At 39.3% G+C, this 23,011-nt stretch overlaps 1 protein-coding gene and 1 long non-coding RNA gene across 2 annotated transcripts in view; one reads left to right on the top strand and one right to left on the bottom strand.

Annotated features, from left to right (window-relative positions):
• The window catches only part of LOC119738171 (zinc finger CCHC domain-containing protein 2-like), a 40,058-nt gene that overhangs the window by 7,608 nt on the left and 9,439 nt on the right, over positions 1 to 23,011 (top strand). The window contains 10 exon segments of the mRNA XM_038212923.1: positions 2 to 75; positions 1,334 to 1,405; positions 5,791 to 5,860; positions 6,313 to 6,391; positions 12,184 to 12,323; positions 13,093 to 14,010; positions 16,393 to 16,450; positions 16,915 to 17,416; positions 18,112 to 18,200; positions 18,996 to 19,210. Of these exon segments, the coding sequence (XP_038068851.1) occupies positions 2 to 75; positions 1,334 to 1,405; positions 5,791 to 5,860; positions 6,313 to 6,391; positions 12,184 to 12,323; positions 13,093 to 14,010; positions 16,393 to 16,450; positions 16,915 to 17,416; positions 18,112 to 18,200; positions 18,996 to 19,210 (2,217 nt within the window).
• LOC119738172 lies at positions 10,903 to 22,727 on the bottom strand. Its single transcript, XR_005272433.1, has 4 exons — positions 22,536 to 22,727; positions 20,902 to 21,875; positions 12,460 to 12,464; positions 10,903 to 10,913 (listed from the first exon to the last, which is right to left on the bottom strand). It is a non-coding gene; the product is annotated as an uncharacterized LOC119738172 (long non-coding RNA).

The raw sequence follows: 23,011 nt of genomic DNA, 5'->3' as shown, positions 1-23,011 counted from the left end.
GTTCTCATCTGCAATATTGAGGGCAAGGGCCTAAAGAGAAGACAATCAGATAAGCGATATGAGTACATCTTCTTGGTGAGTAGCAGGACAACTCTTGTTGGCAGATTTTTTTCTTACAATGTTAAGTTGTTAAACGTGCCAAGAGCCAACCTTTAAATTGCTTCCATATTAAGTTTTCTTTCCTTAAAAGCATTTGGAGACATTTCAATAAATATTTTGGATAAGTAGCGGAAAAGCTTATCTGCGAAAGGCCCACTGAACCAGACAGTAGTGGAATGATTCTGAAAATTTTTCCTAGAATCAATATTTTGTACTGTAACTTCACTGCGGGAAGACTTTGTTCCGATAGTTGCATTCCCCGTGTTATTTTTAGTTTTATCCTGAAAAAAAATCCTTTTTTTCAATTTCCTATTTTTCTACAATTCCAAAATTTTGTCACTTTTGAATGTGACATCGACCAAAAGAAATCGGTCCACCATGTCCACATGTAGTTTGAATTATTTTTTTTTAAATTTGAATTTACATGTACCGGTACTTGTGGCCCGAATGTCTGCTGGCAAGTTGGACATTTTTGTCCAAAATAAAAAATATTTTTAAAAATCAGAGGGTTGCAGATGCCCCCCCCCCCAAAAAAGTGTTTTGTCTGGAATAAAACATACATGTTGAAAATTTAAAATGAACAAATTATTAAAAACAAATTTGTTCAAGAGCATGGAGAATGTATCCAAACATACATACAAATGTACATTCTGTGCCAAGTAGTCCTTTCAGTCAAAATCAATCAAGTTGCTGTTTTCAACAGTTAAGAATTCCCAGCCTACATTAAGCAGGATTGACTGGCTGTGACTGTTTATGTAACTTGATACAGCCTTGCTTTGACTGTGAGTAATTAAGCCAGCTGTGCCCACAACTTGCCTGCTTTGTCTGTTCATGGTATTTGAACTGACTTTGCTTACTTGACAGCACTGTGTGATCTGACTGCTGGTGACTGGCCTGTGTTAAAAGTATCGCAGGGGAAGTGGATGAAAATTTTTTTGACTGTCTGTGACAGTTTAAATTGCAGGAGGGTTAAAGATACAAAATGAAAATTGCACTCGTTTTCCATGTTCAGGAACACCCTTGTTCATTGGAAAATGTGACCATTTATTTTTCTGACCATACATTGTACATGTACATGTATGTATGGTGATTAATGTATGGATGTACATACAGTACGGTGCTGGTGACCTACAAAATGTATTTCACCTGTCAGGAGTGACATTCAATATCAATTGATCATGCCAGTTGTTGACATGAATCTTCCCCTGATCTGTTCTCTCTGTACGTGTTGTAGGTTCACTGGTCGGATGGTATGGTCACCAACATAAGTAAGACACACGGCCAGCTGCTAGACTTCCATTGCAAGGTAATGTCAACCAAAAAGGTCTGGTCATGAATAGGGCCACTGATTTTCTGTTTCAAAAACGTCATTTTTCCCTTCAGGAAATTATTGATTCTGTGTCATCCATAATACTGTTTTTAAAAAATTCATGTGTGTCATCATAGTATCTATATTCCCCCCAAAATGACCTAACTAAGTTTTCCGTCCAGCAGTTTTCCGTCAAGAGTGCCCAAAGTTGTGCATTTTCCTTGAAATTTATTTGGGAGGGACCAATGCCCAGGTGGGACGCTTGCGCAAAGACACTACATGTACATGTACAATGTATGTGTTGATGCTCATTTGGAATAAAGTCAGTCATGTACCTTGGCCATACATACCGGGAGGCATGAAGTTTAGTGCACAAGGATTCTCGCGAGTCATGACAAAGCACCATCTACATGTACTGTTAATGTACTCGATAGTCCATACAGTGTACATCATGGCACGTGTATGTCAGGCGCGGTTCTAGAACCAATATTTTGGGGGGGCTAGCACGGTGAATCCAGAATTTTTTTTCAGGGAAGCGTGCTGAAATGTTGACCGGTTATTTTTTCCAGACACTTAGGCCTCCGAAAATCAATAGGTGGTGGTGGTGGTGGGGGGGGGGGGGGGGGGGCTCATGCCATATTTTCAATGGGGAGCGCCAATAAAATCCTAAAATCATTCACACTATAGCAAGGGCGGATCCAGAACACAATTGTTTTGTGGGGGGCCAAAAAAAAAATTTGTCCCCCCAAAAAATGGGACCAAACAATTACGGCGTGGGGTTCGGGGCCCGCTGAAGGGCCCAGAACAATTTTTGGATTCTAGATGCTCTGTGGTGCGATCTGAGGCAATTTCTGACCACTTTAACCAATTGTTTTTGAGGAAAAGATGGTGGTGTACTCATTGCCTGCCTTAATTGCGATGTCACATAAAAAAAACGAAAATTGGTTTCGTTTTTTTGGGGGGGGGGGGCTTGCACTATATTAACTAATGCACCCTTGTCACGGCTATTTCTTCTTTAGGGGGAGGACCGTTCACATGTACATCACAATCCTTCTTTTTGCTAATGCAATTTTTTTTTTACGGAATTTATTTTGGGGGGGCTAGACACAATTTTGGGGGGGCTACAGTCCCCCCTAGCCCCCCCCCCCGTAGAACCGCGCCTGGTGTACATGTACATGCTGATCTCCATGTTAAAAGTCTGGAAAGCTTGTTGGTCATTCCGAGCTGTACAAAAAAGTGAAGCTGCGCACTGGTTTCCGATTCTACCATTCAAATGTGGGGAGGGAACCAGCCTCAACTACTCCCATTCTTCAAATAATTAAGATAAAGTTGTCCAAAAATATATGAAACTTTTTTCTTTTTTTTCAGAACAGAAATTTTGATATAAAATATAGTTCGTTGCCATTTTAATTTATTTTAAAACATAATAATTTGTTGAGTATAAAGGTGTGCATGTTGATTCAATTATATCTTTCTTTACAAACGTATTGTTCATGGAGTGGTAATATGGCAGAAGGTGACTTCACTTCTTACAGCCAGTGGGCTAGATCCAGATGGATCAGTGTTACTACATGTATGTATGCACATGCACATGTACATGTATGTACATGTACATGCAGGCTGTTTATTTCCTTTGAGAAGAGTCGATGGTAGCCTTGCTTCTCAGTGATTGAATGTTGGCCTGGTCAAGCATACATAGGCTACAAGGAAGCGTCCATGGAGACCAGAACTCACTGGCCTTACCCTAAGGCCAGCACAGCTGGCAGCCCTGCTTGGAATGAACCAGAAATTTTAAGAATTTCGTTTTTGAAAGTTTGAGTTCAGTCATTTTGATAGTGTTGCAGTGTAAACACATGAACAGTGTGTACCTGTATGGGGTTGTTGTTCGTTTCAAATAAAATTGACATCCACAATGGGCATGTAACTTAAAGTTCAATGTAATCTCGAAAGTTCAGCACAAGTTGAAATTATTATATTGTTACTATTTCATTATTTACCGGTATATTAAAAAAAAAAAAAAAATTTACAAGTGGCATTGCTCAATTATATTTTGGGTGTGAATACGGTTTAAGTTTGGTTTATTATACCCAGTGATAAGGTTATGCAAGTTGTAATGGTTTATTTTAGGCTGTGGCAATTCCAAAAAAATAATTATTTATATCAATTACATGGGCATGTACATGTGTATGTCCAAGGGTCATTCTGCAGTGACTTCAAATTAACTCAGCCGGCAATTAAAAAAAAACATCATGGAAACCTCCACAATTTCAATAATGTATAGCACTGAACAAAATGCCTCTCTTAAACATAATCCCCGCATTTGTTAATCATCTATTACAGTGTACATAAAATACCGGTATGTATGTGGTCAAGTATCTGCAATGTACGTGTACATGTACACTGCACTTGTGTACTCTCAGGGGAACTCAAAATGGTTGCTGCAAGAGCTTGGAAGTCGATTCCTAAAATAATAAGGAATCCATCCTATTCGTTCCAATCTGGAGCTTTCCAAGCCTACCAGTGTAAGTATGCATACATACCCACCCACACACACATACTGCACATATGTTATTTGCAAAGAATTCCTTCTTGAACTGGCATCTTGAAATGTCACATTGTTCCATCACTAGTCATCACAAAAGTAGGAGGTTTGGCAATATACACGACTGTTAACTCTCTCTTAATTTTATGAAATCAAGTCCACTCGGTCAGCAGTGTAGCCAGTGTTCTCACCATGGGGGGAGGGGGAGGCAATTTCTGCAGCATCTGTGCTGAAAGGGAGACAGGTTTTTACATAAAATCGGGGGGGGGGGGCCACCATCTTTCTTTGGGGTGCTGTTCAGAACAGACACTGTCAGACAATAGCTGGCGCTCTTCAGGGCGGGACAATTAAAGGCGTTGACACAACGTTAAAAAGAGGCACAAGTGGAAAAGGACTGGCAAATTTCTGAGGGGGGGGGTGGTGGGGGAGGAGACAATTTTTTATGGGGGACGTTTATTCTAATGTAAACCTATCACCTACACATGTACTTGTACATGTATACATGTACATGGATCATGTACTGTATGTGAAGGCCATACTGTACTTGCCATTGGGGTATAAGATAAGCGATATTCAGACTTGCATGAGTCTAGCGCTATCTGCTTCTTAAGAACCTGCTGTACTTGTACACGCACACGTACAGTATTGATGTGCTGTATGTGTGCACAAGTGCATGTTCAAAGATCAAACATTTCATCTCCTCAGAGTGAAAGAGCATTCATGTGTTGTCTAGTGATTGTATTAACTATTGGCCAGCCGGAAATAAATGGTCATGTATGTATGAGAGAGGGTGAAAGACTGAATGGTAATTTACTGTGCCCGCAATCTCGCATTGATTGCTTCGTTGGCTTATTAAAAATAGAGGCAACAAAACATGTAGGACAAGATGTTAAAAAAACAAAAACAAAAAAAACCAACAATTTAACAAACACTAAAACTAAAAGGTCATTTCAACAGCCTTTGAGTACAATGTACCGGTAGTTCTGCATTCTGTCGGATAATTACAAATTATTTCCACGTTTTTGTACATCTGTAATACAACATGTGCATGTGCAGCATTGGTTTAAAGGCTCATTTTGTGTTCATTTACCGGTACATTAAATATCGCTGTGTACCGGTACTAGTGGCATACTGGGGTGGGAAGGGTGAACTCGACCCCATTCCCTGCTTTTAAAACCAGAACCCAAAACCAGGGGCACGTTCAATGGTGCAATACGTACAATGTATTCCATACATGTAGATTAGGAATCCCATTATACATGTACCTTCAATGTTGAAGGTATGTGGGAATGGCATACGTATTGCACTATTGCATGCGTCCCTGAAAATGCCACTGCTTTGTACAATGCAAAGTTTCAACAATAAGTTTCAACACAATTAGGAGTCAAAGTTGTTCTGATCCATGTACTGGTACCTATATAACAATTGCTCCTATTTTAAATTGCTGTTTCATGCAGACAATGCTGGGCTTGGCTTGGAATTTGTTGGGATGTCGTGACTGACTTAAATGCCAGTCCCAACTGAACAGCTAGATGTAATCAGAACTAGGATTACCTGTGTAATCAGCATTTACCAGGATTACCTGTGTAATCAGCACTAACCAGGATTACCTGTGTAATCAGCACTAACCAGGATTACCTGTGTAATCAGCACTAACCAGGATTACCTGTGTAATCAGCACTAACCAAGATTACCTGTGTAATCAGCACTAACCAGGATTACCGGTACCTGTGTAATCAGCACTAACCAGGATTACCTGTGTAATCAGCACTAACCAGGATGACCTGTGTAATCAGCACTAATCAGGATTACCTGTGTATGTTCTGTTTTTACCTTTTAGTTATCCAAGCTCTTCCCTGAGGAGGCAAGGGAGCAGCAACATCATGACCGAGTTATCCCTTACTTACCTGGTGAGTCACTTTTAATAATGGTCCATGCCTTCGATAAAAAAAATAGAAAAATATTGGCAAAGAAATGTTTGGCAAAAAATGCAGGGGTACATTGTACACTATGTAGTTTTTGGATAGTCATTGTATCCATAATTGTATCCATACAAGTCTGGAATACTTGTAAACTATACCGGGGTATTTAAAGCTCCTTTCAATTGTCCTCCAATATATTCATGTGAAATTACTCTGTACATACACATGTACATGTAGTTTCCGAATACATGCACACAAAAAATTCCTACCAAAACCTGTCTTTTACTGGAAACACAACATTACTTTGTTTTTCTTATTTTTTACTAAGAAAGTTTACAACTGATAAATATTCCCCTGACTGCCAACCTTTATTCTTCCGCGCTCTAATATTTCTCTCCATCTTGGACTTTTTCTTCCATCCATACCGTGGTCCACTCAAGCAGGCAAGAACATCTTCAGCACAGCCCACAAGGGAGAACTGGCTGAGAAGATGCTGCCAGAGATTGCCGTGTATGCCAAGTAAGTCTGCTATTGAAAGAGAAAATGATTGCTTAGCAAAATTGTTGGGCTAAGCGAAAATTGGTAAGGAACTATTTGCAAGCAATAAACATTGAATGAGATGTTGGCTGGTAACCTATATTTGCTAAGCAGATTTCTAAGTGTTGAGCACCAAACTTTGTAGAGAAAAGGCAGCCTCGCCTTGCTGGGCCTATTTCCATGATCCACTAAGCAGAAATATTGCTTCTAAAACAAATTTATGTGCAAGCAAGAATGAGCAAGCACACTTTGGATTGTAACCATTTTTTGTTTTCTTATTTTTTGTCTGAGCAAAGAATTTCTGAGCTAGGCAAGTTTGTGTGCTTTAGTAAAATGGTTCCTGGAGAGAAAAGGGTTTCCTTGCCTGACAGAGCCAAATTGTAGGGATCTCCTAAGCAGAAGATAATGCTTAAGTAGCAAACTTACGTTCTAAGCCAATGTAAGCAGGCAACCAGTCACAATCAACCTACACAAAACAATATCTTGAATGGTTCCTACATTAATCAATAGTTTGAATTGTAACCAGTTTTTCTTTAATTAAGGGAATATTTTCTATGCCTTGCAAATTGTTCACTTTAAGAAATCTCCATGAAATTGGTCCCAAGAGGGACAAGGCGTCTTCCTCCTCGCCTGCCGACCCTGCATTGTAAGTCATGAAAGCATTGCCCTTTATGGTAATATCAATCTAGGACAGTGTTGGAAAGTAGGCTGTTAAGTAGTACACAGTGCCTGAGTTTTTTGTAGCGGTCTGGATGAGTTAGTAATTTCACGCATGGAAGCTGAGGAGATGGAGGTGAAATAATTCACATACATGTAGGATACATATATACAGAATTTGTCGCGGCTAGAGGCATTGATAAAACAGTGTCCATCGGCCAAAATTGGATTACACTTGTATGGTCAGTTGAAGTGAAAAATTGCTCACTATCATCAGTATATCATTAAGTTGAATACTGCCAAAGGTCTCAAAGATTGCGACAGGCAAGTTGCTAAAAAAAAATGGCCAGTTTAAAATACAGCCTGTATGTAATTTCCCTTGCATTTAATATGCACAAGTCTTTTTTATAAATAAACTTCCATAGAATATATAGAGTGGTATACAAGCACACTTCTTTTGATAACACCATATTTTCCTTATCAAGTCACATTTTATTATGAAAAAGGGTTTTGGAGCAACTACATACCGGTATTTTGTACAGGAACATGTTTACAAGTGTAATTAGTATGTACACAGGTCCTCGTCTTCATGTACACTAGCAGAGATACGTACTTCACATACATGTACATTGTACATGTTCATGTGCAGAACTGACCAGTGATTAATAGTTTCGTGGTTGCACCCATTATAATAACATTCATGACTAGTCTCTGGTGCACATATGCACTTGTGCAACATGACGTGGTAAATGTAACTTATGTATGATGTACATGTGTACGTGAACAACATTGTACATTAGGGCTGTGCCGAATATTCGAATATTCGGTTATTCGATCGATAATCGAATATTCAAATATTTATTTTCGAATAAGAATATTCGGTGGTGATATGCAATGAAATAAAAAGGTGGAAAAAACTTTTTTTTTAACAACAAAAGTGTATTCTCAAAGTTAAGTTTGAAGTTGCTGCCAAAAACCCCATAAAAGTAGCTTGTATATATGCCAAGCAATAATGCCACACATATATTACTTCTGCTTTGGGAGTGCTTGCAGTAAAGCCATGCAACCCATTTTTTTAACGCCGGACTGCAACACCAATCGCTGATGCTTCCGACAAGATAAACAAGACATTTTGTCTTTCATGTCTTCACAAAACACTTCCTGACACCTTTTCATATCAAACTTCTAGCATGAGTAGTAACGTTTCCGTTGTCTGTATTTTTGTTTGTTGTTGTCCTACTTACAATCCCTACTTTCAAAAGAAAAGCGCCGCTGTTTTCCCCGATGCGATCCTGGCAAGTTTCCCCGCGCGTTGGTGTTACATGTACATGTACATGTGTGCAGCATAGGAAAATGCAGCGTGGCATTGGAGAGGAGCACGTGTTAATTTGCCCACGTGCGCAGTGGGAGGGGCTTACTGGATCGGCTATTGACATCGCGAAAATGGCATGCCAACATCGATGTAGAAGACCTCTGCAATCTCATGCAAAGAACTTGATTTCTTTTCTCTGTGTGGGCCTTTGTATTTTCCGTTTTCATGTACTTATTTTGAGGACGTACTGCTCGCACAGGGTCGCACAAGAAGCGGTACATTACACTGATACAGCGAAGCCAATTCCCCACAAAGTTTTCCATCGCCTGTTCAATCGTGTCGAATGCACGTGGTTATAGGGAATCGCCTTGCACGCAGTATGCTGCCCACAGCACGTGGCTGTGTTGTAGAAAACTTGTCATGAACCCCAACATTACATTAAACGTTTTTAAAACCTTGGTTCATTTACGTTACGGACTCTGGGATTTTTCTAAAAGAATTTCTTGTTTACTTTTAGGGGTAAATTTATTATGGCTGGTTCGATGTTCGCCTCAATGCCTCCGTATACATGTACATGTACAAAATAATCTAGTTCTCTCAACTGATCAGAGCACCCATTTATCGAACACATTTTCGTTCGCTGTCCGTCAGCTTTGTTCGCTGGGTTAGTCTGCTAATTGCACTCAATATTTGCACAAATAAAACATACATAAACACTTCAAAAACTAGTTCAGCAATTATACTTTCAGTAATAATAGCGGGAACCTCTGGCTTATGTCCTCCAAGTCGAGCAAAACGCAAGAAAAAGGGCAGACAACAGAGAGGATTTCAAACTCAAAAGAGCTCTCATTTATTTCGCCAGACAGACTTTGCGGTCAACTCACCGCACTGTACCCCTGATTCCCAGCATAGAAAACCACAGCTAGACAAAATGTATCAAAATGTTGCAAGTTGGAATATCCAAACCTTTTAGTGGCCTATTTGTTAGAAAGTTATCTCCAGAGCACGCGCTTAGCCAGACAAAAGAACCGGGTCAGCGCACCTGTGCCCTAATTAGCCCGCCAACAATGCGCCCGCCGGAGCTCGGCCGGCGATTTTTTTTTTTTTTTTGCTGAAATGTCACCCTTCGTGTTTTGGGTACACAGCTTATAATACATCCCCTGTGGGCAAACAAGGAAATACTGCTTTGTATGTGTCAAGCTGGGGCGTGTGTATGCTGCGCCCACGCCCATTATTTGCATAAACTTAAATATGCATTTACAATTCAAAGACCCATATTTCATTGAATAAAGACATTAAATATCATAGGTTTTTTTCTTGGAGTTTTTGGTTGTTGAGAATAAGTTATTTAAAATGATATAAAATCATTTCCTCAATTCTTGGTGACAAAAGTGCGAGTTATTATTATAAAAGTGACTTTTTTATCCTCAATACTGTGACTAGGAAGTACACCGTTTTGTAGACTTCAAGAAGCTTCCAGTAATAGATATGCTCGGTTCCTGTTTGCGAGTTAAGGGTCGGAGAGTCACAATAGCTGACGCCACCCGCCGTGTTTGGGGTTCACGGCTTAATACGTCCCCCATGCAAACAAGGAATCCTTCACTCTAGCTTCTCTGGTTATTGTTAATCTTTAAATTACTGACGACTGAAGAACAACTGATTGTTGTCAAATACCTGACTTACCTGTGAAGAAATCATGCATGGCATGCTGACGTGCGCACGTACGTTGACTACATGTACATGTATGGCTTATTTTTGCTTTTGAGGGAATTTGGAATGGCCAAATAACCGAATATTCGAATATTCGATCGATTGGAAGGTCGAATATTCAATTATTCGAATTGACTCAGCCCTATTGTACATTATTATGTATATCAGGCTTCCAGTGGTAAAAATAAATCAGCGTATGTATGCTTTCGTAAAAGATACCTGGATGACTGCTATATTATGTCAATAAAGTACCCGGCTGACTGCAATATTATTGATATTGCAGTTAATCCGGGTATTTTCACTGGTTCCTGCACAGTCTAGAGCGTAGAAAGTCACAGTCAATCAGTCAACAGAGCGTGGCACGCGGATGCAGTGCACAGCACTAGCAGGGTATACGCGCACTGTTGTCAACAGCCACATTGGCAGCTTCGAACAGCGCGATAATTTGATCAAGCTAGTCAGCCTAATATAAATAATAATAATAATGTTGGATGGCTTTGTTTCGGGGGATAAAAGGATATTTTGCACTCGCTATAACAATATTGCACGAGTCGAAGTTATAGCTTGTGCAGTATATTCTTGTATCCCTTAAAAAAAAGCCATCCAACATTATATAATTGAACAAAAATGAGAACAATGAGTTGTGATCACGGAAATGAAAGTCGTTATGTAGTGACCAAAGTTTTATGTTTTATGTTGGGAGTCTTGGGACAACCCTTCTCTAGAGTGAATAGTGTGGCCACCCCCTCATTATTTTTAAGATAAGTAAATTCCTTGAATGTGAGTTTAAGGCTTCTCCCAGTCTTCTGAAATACAATTTGTTTTCTATTTTTTTTTTTTTTTGTGTTCATGTTATGTTACCAAATTTTTTTTTCTATTTCGGCAGTCTGCATCTATTTTTGGTTGCTGTTGTGCCTCTAATGCAAACAAAATGCGTAGATCATTGTCAGGCCGCATATAATTATGCCATAACTGAATGCGGGCAGATGTTTTCTTTCATTTGATGTCTCATTTGATGAATAACTTTGAATTGTTTTGCATATGTATGTTTTTCAAACTGAAACTCAAAAATAACACAGGGAGAACAACCTTAATCCAATTTCATTTATTCAAATGTAATTCAGTATGCTCAATATTAAACAAAATTCATCAGGCAAGGGGGAGAAACTCTCTCACATGAATCTGGAGGAAAATGGGCATTTGGAACTTGTCTCCATGTGCTGATTAGAGTATGCGGTGCACATGTAGGTCATCCATACCATGAAGGTTCATTTATGCACTGGACACAATTTGGCCTGTAATTACAGGGTTTCCTCTTGTGGTGACCATTACCGATTCCAACATTTCCCAATTAAGAGGAGGATGTAGAAATATTATTACATCCATACCTCCCCTCCTGTGCACCTGCAATACGCCCTTATCTTCAAGTTAACTTGTCACCAATTTTTTTCCAAGAGAGGAACAACAAAAACACATAATGCATTGGATGACATCACCTTTTTAAAAATGTGTAGAAATGTACCAAACATGTACACAGTACTGAACCGCATTTAATGCCATTTGTCTGTTTCTTCAGAATGTACATATTTTAAATTGTATACCAAACGTTTATCTCTTGGCGAATCAAGGAACTTTCATTTGTGCATCGTTACTGTCAGTCCGTAGGTTAATTGTGTTAAGATTTGTACCAATAACCCATAAAAAAGGTAGCATTCAGTATGTATGGACATGAACACATGACAATTTTCAACAAGTTTGGGCTTCCATTTCCCGAATACATGCATTTGGTCTTTTACCACCACAGGCATTGCCAAACTTTTTTTTTGGTGGATGTGGGGTGGGGGGGGGGGGTGTGGATATGAAATCAAATTTGCAGGCGGAGCACTTCCAGTATTAACATTGCTAGGTGGTTAGGTGACTTCATTCTTAATTTTTAGGAACCAAACATAGTTTTTACATCAAAATCAAACAAATCAGTTCCATATTCGGACTTTATTTAGATAGTTTGTTGTAACCTACATATACATTCTCTCTTTATGAATACATTTATTCTCTCAATGTATGCAATTCCACTTTTTTCTGTTTGTCCTTCCAGGCAACTGTCTGCGTTACCACAGCATATCCTTCATTGTGAGCTGACCTACACCTTCTTCCAATCGTCTGAGGAGTCTGTGATTTCTACCCTTGATGCTAGTAAGATGGCAGGCCAGACAAACCCCACAGCTCAAGAACAAGGTACATAGGGTAGCAAGTTACTCTGTTTGGAGGGCTCAGACCTTGAATTGGAATTTGATTTTACTGTGCATTTTCGAATAATTTTTATTAATGAGGTTGTTCGAACTTGGGTTCAATCAAATATTTGAAAATTCACAAGGCCTCGATGAAACTTTACATGTGCCATGCACCAGCCAAAAATGAATGTTCTGGCCGGAAATTGAATGGTCTGCCAATTGGAATTTGTGTGCGTCTGTCAAACCTTGACAATGAGCTTATGTATCAATATATTTTTTTGCCTGAGCTAGCTGGCTAGGAGATATTTGAAAGAGTACAAAGATGCAATTAGAGCTAACATTCCTGCCAGAAGCTTTCAAGTCATTCATGCAAAGTGACTTGCCCAAAATTTTGCATTTGTACAAAACAATGAAACCATGCTACTTGCACAGTTCAAATTCATACAACAAAGACACTTTTCTTCATGTTCTTGAAACCCATCACATTTAGTCAAATCAAAAACTTACTATTTGAATATATGGTGCATTTTGGAATATTTGGTGTATTCGCCACAGCCCAGAGTTCTGAATTTTTAGATTCTTTAAAGGCCACTTGTAAATTCTGGCTTGAATATCCAGAATTGTAATGGAGTCAGTTACAAGTCACCACAAGACATCTAAGTCCATCAAAGTCATTGCAAGTTCTCCAAGCTCAAGTTAAGTCATAAGCTGTTCAAATAATGAACTTAGTTGTCATGCATTGTTTTTTTTCTGCCGTATTTGTTAAAATGCAGATGTGAAATCAAGTCCCAGCCCAACTCAAGTCTACCAACAACTCCCCCAGCACATGCAGCAGCCTCAACATCAGCAGCAGCAGCAGCAGTATCCACTGCAACCAGACATGGATCAGCAGCATCTTCAAGTACAATACCAGCAGCACATGATGACCAACTCCCTGCAGCAGCAGCAGCAGCAGCAGCAACAGCAGCAGAAGTACCACAATCAAATAGTCAGGCAGCAAGCACAGTTGCCCTTCTCCCAAGCCTCAGTGCCCCCACTGATGGTGCCTTCACTTCCCCAGCATCAGCAGCCTCCATCAATTCAAATCCAACAACAGCAGCAGCAGCAAAGTGACTTGTCCTTACATCATGGTCAGCTCCAGCCTGCTCACCAGCAAGTCAACCACCCCAAGAATCAGTCACACCCGGCGCCGACGTCTCAAACGCAGCAGCTACCACCACAACCGCATTCTGTCAATGCTCACTACCAGGAATTCTATGCCCAGCAGGACAACGGCATGCTGACCTCCAAACAAAACCAAGGCACACATCAACAATACAGCAAGTACTCCAAACAGCAGCGACAGCTCCAACATCATCAGCAGACAGACGGTGTGACATCTCGTCGAAGTCAATCTGATCCAACGCCTCCGTCGTCCCAGCCAAACCCTCATCACAACCCAACAGCTCTAGTCAGCCAGATAAACATCTCCCAGCACCATCAGGTCAACCTATCCACCCCCATCATTCCCCCGGCAGTAGCCAATAACTCCAGCAGCAGCTTGGGTGTCTGCCAGCAAGGCACTGCGGTCACGTCATCTGTCGTGACCACGACGGCCAGCAGCAACTCCGTGTACTATCAGACTGTAACTAGTATCATCTCAGTACAGAGTCCCACCCCGGATCCCTACACCACTGCATCAAATAACACAGGTAAAAGAGGACAATTGTTGATGTCTTGAGTAGAGCTTAGTAGATTCATATCTAGTATACAAATATCAACAGCTTTGAGTAGTGTAGCAGAACTAACCTTCCAGGATAACCCATGATGTGTTGTGTTTTCCAAAGATAAAGCAAAGGAAAAAATAGAACGCTTCTTAAATAATTTTGTATGAGTTAACAAGCATTCAATTGAAAATTGGTTGCAGATGTCACAGATTTGCCTTTACCTGGATTCCCTAGAACAAGTACATGCGCATAATGTGCCTACCCATTCACTGGTTCATATGGCGGAATGTTTATCCCAAGATGTGTGCATGTGCAGTTGACATACGGGCAATTCCACACCAAAGTGGACATGACACCAAAAAATTCAAATACATGTGACTTAAACAAATTTGGCATCAAATGAAAGCTAAAAGTCTATATTTTCAAGATTTGAAGTCGGAATTTTATACATTTCAGTACCAAAAAATAGGATTATGTAATAATCCTGTTTTAATCCTAAAATTGTGATTAATAGTGATATAAAAGTATTCTACCAAAACACACACAAAAATATGTACTAATGCCATCAGTATCTGTCATGAGAAAGTATTGGTCTTGAAAAACCGACTAAAACTTGTTTTTAACATTTTGCGTAATTTGCTTCGCTTCAGTGACTTCTAATATTTCAGCCTTCGAAAATGTCCTTCCGTTACCGAAAATATACATATTTTTAATTTATTTTTAAAACTTGCAGTATGAATGCATTGAAAGTTATTGTGCAAAGCAAGTTTAGGTAGGCCTTCAATATGACATTATAACTGACACTGCTTTTCTTCTCGTTTTTTAATTACAATTAATTAAATCACGTCCTTCCGTTACCAAATTGGTAACGGAAGGACGGTAACGGAAGGACAAATCGTATTTTTATCAAATGTTACGACATTTGCGCTCATGTTTGAAAAATGAAAATCACTGCAAATACATGCATGTATAATGAGCATTGAAAGGACATTCATGTGACCCACCTTCACAAAAGCGGGATAAGCAGGGCAAGGTGTTTGTTACAAAGGAAGGCACAGGCATGTACAACATGTACAATGTACATGTACATATATGCTGATGTACCAGTACTTGTACATGTATGGAGTTGTTGCAGAAAATCAAATCATAAAGTTGCTGCCATCAGCATTCATGGACAATAGAGAAAGATACGAATTCTGTGAAGCCATTCCAGAAGCAAATTAAGTCAAAAATGAGATGGCAGAAAGTACCGGTACTTTGGGGCACTTTCATTCAATTTACATGTGTAAGACATGTGAGGTGCAATCTTTGAAAATTATGCCCAAGTTAACAATTTCAGTTTGGATGTTTATAAATTAATTGTTACTACTCTAAATCATTGTAATTTGATTTCAAACATTGATTTTAGAGTTCAATTAAAAGCAACACCTAACTGAAGCCATCAGTACTACCGGTAGATGTTTTTACCTTAAATGTACATGTAGGCTGGTCGCCCCCCCCCCCCCCCACCCTTTAGGTAAACCACTGAACCTACCGGTATTATTATTAAAAGTTGTTGGTGAACATGTAACCAATATACTCAAGAGTTCAAATACTGTGTATTTAAACTTTTAAGGATTGAGGTGATGGGTTTGAAGTCTATTTCTGTAGTTGTCTTGTGTTCGTGAATTATGTGTTTTGGGTTGTTTTCGTTTTTCTTTTGTTATCATTAATTAGCAGGCTTCTATCTTTATCTCAATAGTTTCTTGGGTATAATTATTTATGCCAGGTCTGCATATTGTTGATTTCACATTCAGTTACACATTTCAGCAATTTGTTTCACTTGTATAATTAGTGTAAATTCACATTTTGTTCATGCTGTAATTGAGTAAACCTTTTGTCCTTCCGTTACCGTCCTTCCGTTACCAAATCATAATCTGCTTAAAACGTTGTAATTATATTACCGAAACACTTCAAGTCAAATGAAAGGCGGTATAGTATAGATAAAGCTTCAGGGATTCCATTTCTTAACTTTAAAATATAATTGCCCCATAAAATTCACAGAGTTTACGCAAAACGCGAGTAAGTTGAAAAACCCTTGTCCGTTTTACCGTCCTTCCGTTACCGACCTCATTAATATTCATAATTCAAAAACGGGAGGCATTCTTCCCCCTCAAAAGTGTGGAAAATGAAAGTAGCATTATAGCAATACAATTGTGACATTTGTTTGCTGTAACTATGAACAATGTCTGTGATACACACATTTGAAATTTTGTTTAATGAGTGAAAACGTCCTTCCGTTACCGTGGAATTGCCCATACATGAACCAAACTGGCTTATTTGTAATTTCGTTTACACATTCACCTGGGGTATTTCAAATCAATGCAGGATCTTCTCAGCACTTCAAAGCATCAACTAGCAAGGAACAAGCCAAGCATCCAAACATGTGAGAACCACTTTGCATAAAGACTATTGTAACAACATCTGACCAAATCTAGCACCTGTTTTGCATTACATGTGTGTGATAGATTCAGGACTTGCCACCCAAGCCACTATAACTTTTCATGGGGCTTTAATTGTGCCATTTGATTATTGAGCATACATTGTAGTTAAACAAAAATTGAGGATTCAGAAAGCACCTGGAAAAAAATCCAGGGAGTTTCATATGTTTTTATAAAACGTAGGTTACAATTTGTCCTTCATTGATCATGAAGTCAGTTCAGACAGATAATGTCAAGCTTTTTTTAATTTTAAAAAATAAAACCTACAGGTGTGAGTTTCTGAATTCATACTTTTTAACTTTAACCCACAAAGAAAAAAAGCATTGTTAATTTCTGATTATAATGTACAGTTTGTCATGAAGTTGAACTGAAGTTCTGAGATTAAAATTAATTTTTTTCCTCCTGACAGTTCTACATACTCCCAGAACCCTCCCATGCCAAAGCATGCCCCACCTACGCCAACGTACACTGCCAGTCTAATGCCAAACTCCACCCACCCCTCCATCTCCCAGTCCCCCTCTCACTCACCTGCCCCCACCTCCCACAGCCCTGCCCTCTCATCAGCCAATCGGCCTTGGCAGGCTCCGCCAAATAGCACCATGGCCACACCCAACAGCACCATGGCCCCGCCCATCGGCTCCATGACCCCACCCAACAGCACCATGGCCCCACCCAACAGCACCATGGCCCCGCCCATCGGCTCCATGACCCCACCCAACAGCACCATGGCCCCACCCAACAGCACCATGGCCCCACCCAACAGCTCCATGGCCTCGCACAACAGCAGCATGGCCATGTCTTACTACAGCCAATACCACAGGGACAACGTGGACCCCTTGATCCGTGAATGGTTGAAGAAACAAAGACTTCACAAGTATGCCAAGTTCTTTGAGGGCAAATCTTTAGAACAGGTGAGGTTGTTTTTGTGCAAACTCAGTCAATAATGCCCTTTCAATATCAGGAGAATATAACGAATTATGTCATGAAATGCAAGCAACAGAAAGAATTATTTGATATATATGTACATTTGATTCTAGAACTTTTATTCAAAATTGACTGATTGACATTTGTCTGCACTAATAACTTTAAATGAAGCAATATTATAACATTTCTTGAGCCAATTTGAACGCTGTATGTACATGTAAGGTCTATACATGTACAGGCAATAGACCCTATGCATTGCAGGTGTCTTAGAGGTTGTTCTTTGTTATTTTAATTTAGTAACAATGAATGCACACAAGGTTTACTCATGCCTATCCAAGCTATACAATCCCACTGCCCTCTGAGTCCACCTTAACGCATAACGTCTGTAATTTACAGTTGTTTTCAGGAACTTCAACCGTAAATTGCTTTTACTAAAAATTGGGACTAAGGTAAACAGTGATCCAACATAAACTAGTTTTGAGATGTAGGGCTTCAGAAATCATTTAGAATGTCCAACTCATTGTTCCCAGAATTTCTGTTGTTTAATTCAATTATTTCAAGCATAGCTGTACTTTATTCAAATAGAGCTGTGTTGTGTCTGATGCTAGAATGCTGATGTTGTATAGTATAGTAGGGTGTAACCTTCACATCATGTTTGTATTTTGTTCATTTGGCTTTCCAGGTGCTTCAACTGAGTGACAAGGAGGTGGATTCTTGGGACATTGTGCAAGGAGCCAAAGGCAGAATCAAGTCACAGCTAGAACGACTCAGGTAAGTCTCAGGCATAAGGGAAGAATGCAATATTATACAAGCGGTATTCATTCGAGGTGAAACCCTGAGGTACCCCGTAAAACACTTTCAAACCTCAAAGTAACCTCAAGTTACTGCCTACATGTATTTAGTTTTGCATTCTCAATATACAGGGTGGTCCAAAAAGAAGGAAACCCACTTTTGACAGTAGTTTTCACCTACTTGTTGAGCATATTTCAAACTTCCAATTTAATGGTATGAAAATGTTGATCTTTAAACATAAGTGACGAAAAGATGATTGCAAACGCAAGTTTTGTCTCTGAGATATGGTAGTTAAAACATGTCCATGTGCCAAACCTGTTTGTCCATGGACAGCTTTATTCCATCTGCTTGACTGAGCTCTGGAGCTGGATTTGAAGACAAAAACCTACATCAGACTTACCGTACACGTGGACAACAGTGATTTTGGTGACTTGTATTCCAATTAGCATAATAACACCATTCTTGCAATTTTTAAAATAATTTTCAGCATGTACGGTTGAAGAGCTATGCCTCACTACTTTATAAAAAAAGGTCAAATAAATTAGATAGGTTAAAATTCCTGTCAAAAGTTCCTTCTTTTTGCACCACCCTGTATATAAGATTCAGTCCAGCCAACCGACTCTGGCAAGCTCAATCCTCAAGAGGTAAGCAGCTGCACTAAGCAAGCTACAGGTCATTGGTTCGAGTCCCACCTGAGGAAGCTTTCAAACAAATTACCCATGTGAAGGAAAAACTCAATACTGAATGACCTTTTCTTTAAATTTTTCCCCACAGGCAAAAAGGTCTAACTGGCCTGAACGGGTTGTCCCAGTTGATGACCCACACACCGCCCCCTGCCTACTACTACCCAGGCCAAATCTACCCTCCTCTCAGCACGGCCATGCTGTCACAGATGTACATCCCCCCTGGGATGGGAGGGGAGGGGACCGGGTCAGAAGGGTCCAGCTCCCCGTCCAGTCCCAGAGAGAGCTCAGATGAAAACGAGAGAGGTAGGAAAAGACAATCTTCTGTGATCGGTTTAAATATCCTTGTTTGATTGAAGAAGTGTCTGTGCCTGATAGACTGTGAAGTGGTGTGACCTGGACATTTACTGCACCACAGACATGAGTGCAAAAAGTCTATGCATGGCCCGTCACTTTGTGGTGCAACTGATGCAGATGTGTATTTCAGCTTTCTAGTCAAGTCTGTCTCAAGTCATGTCACAAATAACAGTAACAAAGGAATGCCTTTGAACAGTAACAAAGGAATGCCTTTGTCACAATTCATTTGAATAGCGTGATACTTGACTTTCAAATAGGATGAAGTTGTGATTGATTTGAGAGGAGGACCTTAGTGCATATCTGAATAAATATAATCTTTTGACAAAGCTTTTATCATGCAGAGATATCCGACTTTTTAACTTTTTAAACAATATTTCCAATATTTTAACGATTTTCCACAAAATGTGATTTTATTTAAAGTGCAATTTCAAAGAAAAGTTGAAAAGTCGATGAAAAAGATGCGTAAAAAAAATTGTGAGCATAGTTCTCTTTCACCAGTCATAAATTGAGCGTTTCTGCAGTAAAAAATGCCTAGGCCAACATTCAGCGCACAGCATACCCGAAAGTGCTTTCGTTTATTTGCAGCGTATGCACGAACACACTAGAAAAATGAATATTCATGAGATTGGAGATCCAATCTTCGAAATTCATTTTCCGCTTAACGTGTCTTTAAAAGTAAGATTTTATTTGAAATAGAGATTGAAAATGCTATAGCCTAATTGTTAAATGATAATAATTAAGTTTTAAGCAACTATTTTGTGAAATATGGGGAAGGAAATATGACCGTTGTTGTGAATTTACGGTCGGTGAAAATTGTCCTTTTTTCTAAACAAAACGAAGTTGGGCAGAATGTTTTGACAATTTGATGAAAAGTGACATTATTAAGCTACCTTTATTTTATAACTTTGGTTCTCTTGAATATCCCAGGTAGTCAGGAGCACACAAAAAGGATGTCTATTTCGAGTGCCCAGGTCACGAAAATAACACAGCTCTGAAAGCACGTGCGCGGCGGTTTTGTGCCCTGCTCCACACGTACACGGGATCACAATAAGTAAAGGCGGAGTAAAGGCGCCCGACTATAATAAACTGGTTGCGTGTCTTTTCGAAACAGGGAAGTAAAACGATGTTTCATGTAAACGCATTATAAACAGACTTCGTCGGGGTCTTTTGGGGGGGGGGGGGGGTCCTACTAAGTGTTTATGCTGGCAATGCAATAACTATTTCTTAACCATTATGGGGATTTATTGGGAGGGGTGGGGGAGTACAAATTCGCAAAATAAATCACTATATTTTTGCTATATTTTTGGCTTTATCTTAAGTAGGAAAGTGGACATGAACCTGAAAACAAATATAAAGAATCAAGTCGTCTCTTTTTTTGACTGAAATTCTGGGAAACACTTTATTCATAAAATCAAAATTACATACTTTCAGGTGCATTTAGTCAAACATTAAACATTGAGGTATACTGAAACACTTCAATATTTGAACCATTTTCAGTTTCCAAGAAAAAAAAACTTTACAAATGAAAGTTTCTCACAACATGGAATGACTTACAAATATAGAACTGAAAAAAGTGAACATGAAAATTAAGGTACAGTTTCTTTATTGTGTTAGGTTATTAATTGTTTTAAGACAATAACAAGATTATTCAACCGCTCCAGCCCTTGGCAATAACAATTATTGTATTTCTTAAAAATTACGAGGGTAAGAATGCAGGCGTATAAGAACAAATAATAAATATTTAAGATTACCATGGTTACAAACTTACAAGCAATCAATTCTGTTCAGGCTAGTTTCCATATCAACGTAAGAAACGCAAAGTGAAACGAAAAAAGGGACCAAAACTGCAAAACAGATAATATGGAAACATTTCATCTGGAAGTGTCGCTGACAACTCAGACGCAACGATCAGCAAAGTTGCCTGTGGTTCATAATGCTACGCAGTCTGCGTATTTTCTGAACATCGATATGGACTTCGAGTGCAGTGTACATCCGTTCGCAGAGGTTTGTATTGTATTATCGGTTTTCAATATACAGCATAAAGGCTACTGACAAATTGATTAATATGTGAAATAAAACTGGAAGTTGATATTTAGAGAAATTTGATTGAACTGATTTTTTTTTTTTTTCACTGTAATGCGTCATCTTGCGTACCGGGCAAATTTACATGCATTGCAGTCTACATGTCAAACAAAACCTTTTGTGCTTCCAAGTCATCATGCCTTCATTCCAAAATGTGTCCATTTCAAAATGTGTCCGCATCTAGCAATGCTTGTTCTTTTTTCCATGTGAACAAGATGGCGCATATATTAAATGTACCCAGTGAAAGTGCTTATTCCTCAGGTTTTTTATCAACGAACAATACATGCAATATTCCATGCGACATGGCGTAAGAATCCCCGGCGCCAGATTCATCAGTTTGTGAGTTGTTGATCACACGTCTTTAAATTAAACATGCCAAATCGTTATCCGGTTGCACCACAAAAATTGTATAGTTCAATCCATGGTAAAATAATAGAGTTCCATTGAAATTTGTCATGTTCATCTTCCAGTGCGGATGCTGTGTCCAACCATCTTGACAGGGAAAATGGGTAAATCACTCTGCGTACTTGACCTAGGGTATATTAAAGAAAAGAAAAAGGAGAGAAAAATTATAATACATGTAAATCAATATACATGTACATTTACTGGGAAAGACCTAATAATATTATTAGGTTAGTCATTGCAAAAATGTTGAACAAAAAGACATAAATCTGGGACTGAGATTAATGTTAGAATAACTTCCAATTTTGTTAGGAAATACTTAGAAAATTAATTTGGGATGTATTTGTTTTTTACTTGATACGACATGCAAAAGTAACGGGTAGGAACCTATTGTCGACATCGGTCGCGATGCACCCACGTACGAACATGTACGTACTAGTACCGGTAATACACTGCATACACGAGTGACGTCATCCGAATCAGACGTTGCCGACCGAAATCATGCAATTTTCGCATATATTTCGCATCAAAATATAAATCGCCCACGGAACCTGCAGAGATGGGAATAGCACGGTTGGAAAGCATAACTGTTCAAGAGTCCAGAAAACAAAACATTTTATCCAACAATATCCCGAGGTAGTCAGGATCACTCATAACGTGCAGGTAGTGTTAGAAAAAAGGGTTTTCATACATGTACCTCATTTTGCAAGCCTAATTAATCACCTTTACAACAATATAATCACTAAAAAATGGTATCATTCGACTCCGAAAATATTATATTTTCACTTACCCCTCCATGTTGGCTCAACACTGCCGCAAAAACGGGTTTCTCGTCGATCTTCCAGGGGCACTGCCAAACGCTCGCGAAACCTCATGAATTCTCGAAGGTCCGAGACCGTACAACTCGCTGCAAATAAAACTTCGCTGTGTGCCTCATTATCGAGCACGCTGCACACTGACTGCCAACGATGATCGAAGCCTTTCCCAGCTGGATAAAAGGTTAAATATTGACCTGTGACATGGAAAACATCACTGCGTCACTCAGTGTGTGCGTGCACACAATGGCATGGTACCACCGTACCACCAGCTACGGTAGCTAGATTTGTGTATGTGTCCATATGGCCGGCCGGGTATGGGTAGCCACATGAAAAATCCATTCGATAAAATCCAAAATGTTGTGCAATTTTCTGAGGTTTCAGATTTAGTTGTACATAATACAATGATTTAAAAATCACAAAGATTATTTTGAGGATGGTGAAGAGAGTA

This window comes from Patiria miniata, unplaced genomic scaffold, assembly GCF_015706575.1.
Source record: "Patiria miniata isolate m_02_andy unplaced genomic scaffold, ASM1570657v1 HiC_scaffold_3, whole genome shotgun sequence".
NCBI classification, from domain to species: Eukaryota; Metazoa; Echinodermata; class Asteroidea; order Valvatida; family Asterinidae; genus Patiria; species Patiria miniata.
Note: the sequence above shows the minus strand (reverse complement) of the source record. Positions and strands in the feature narration are given on the sequence as shown.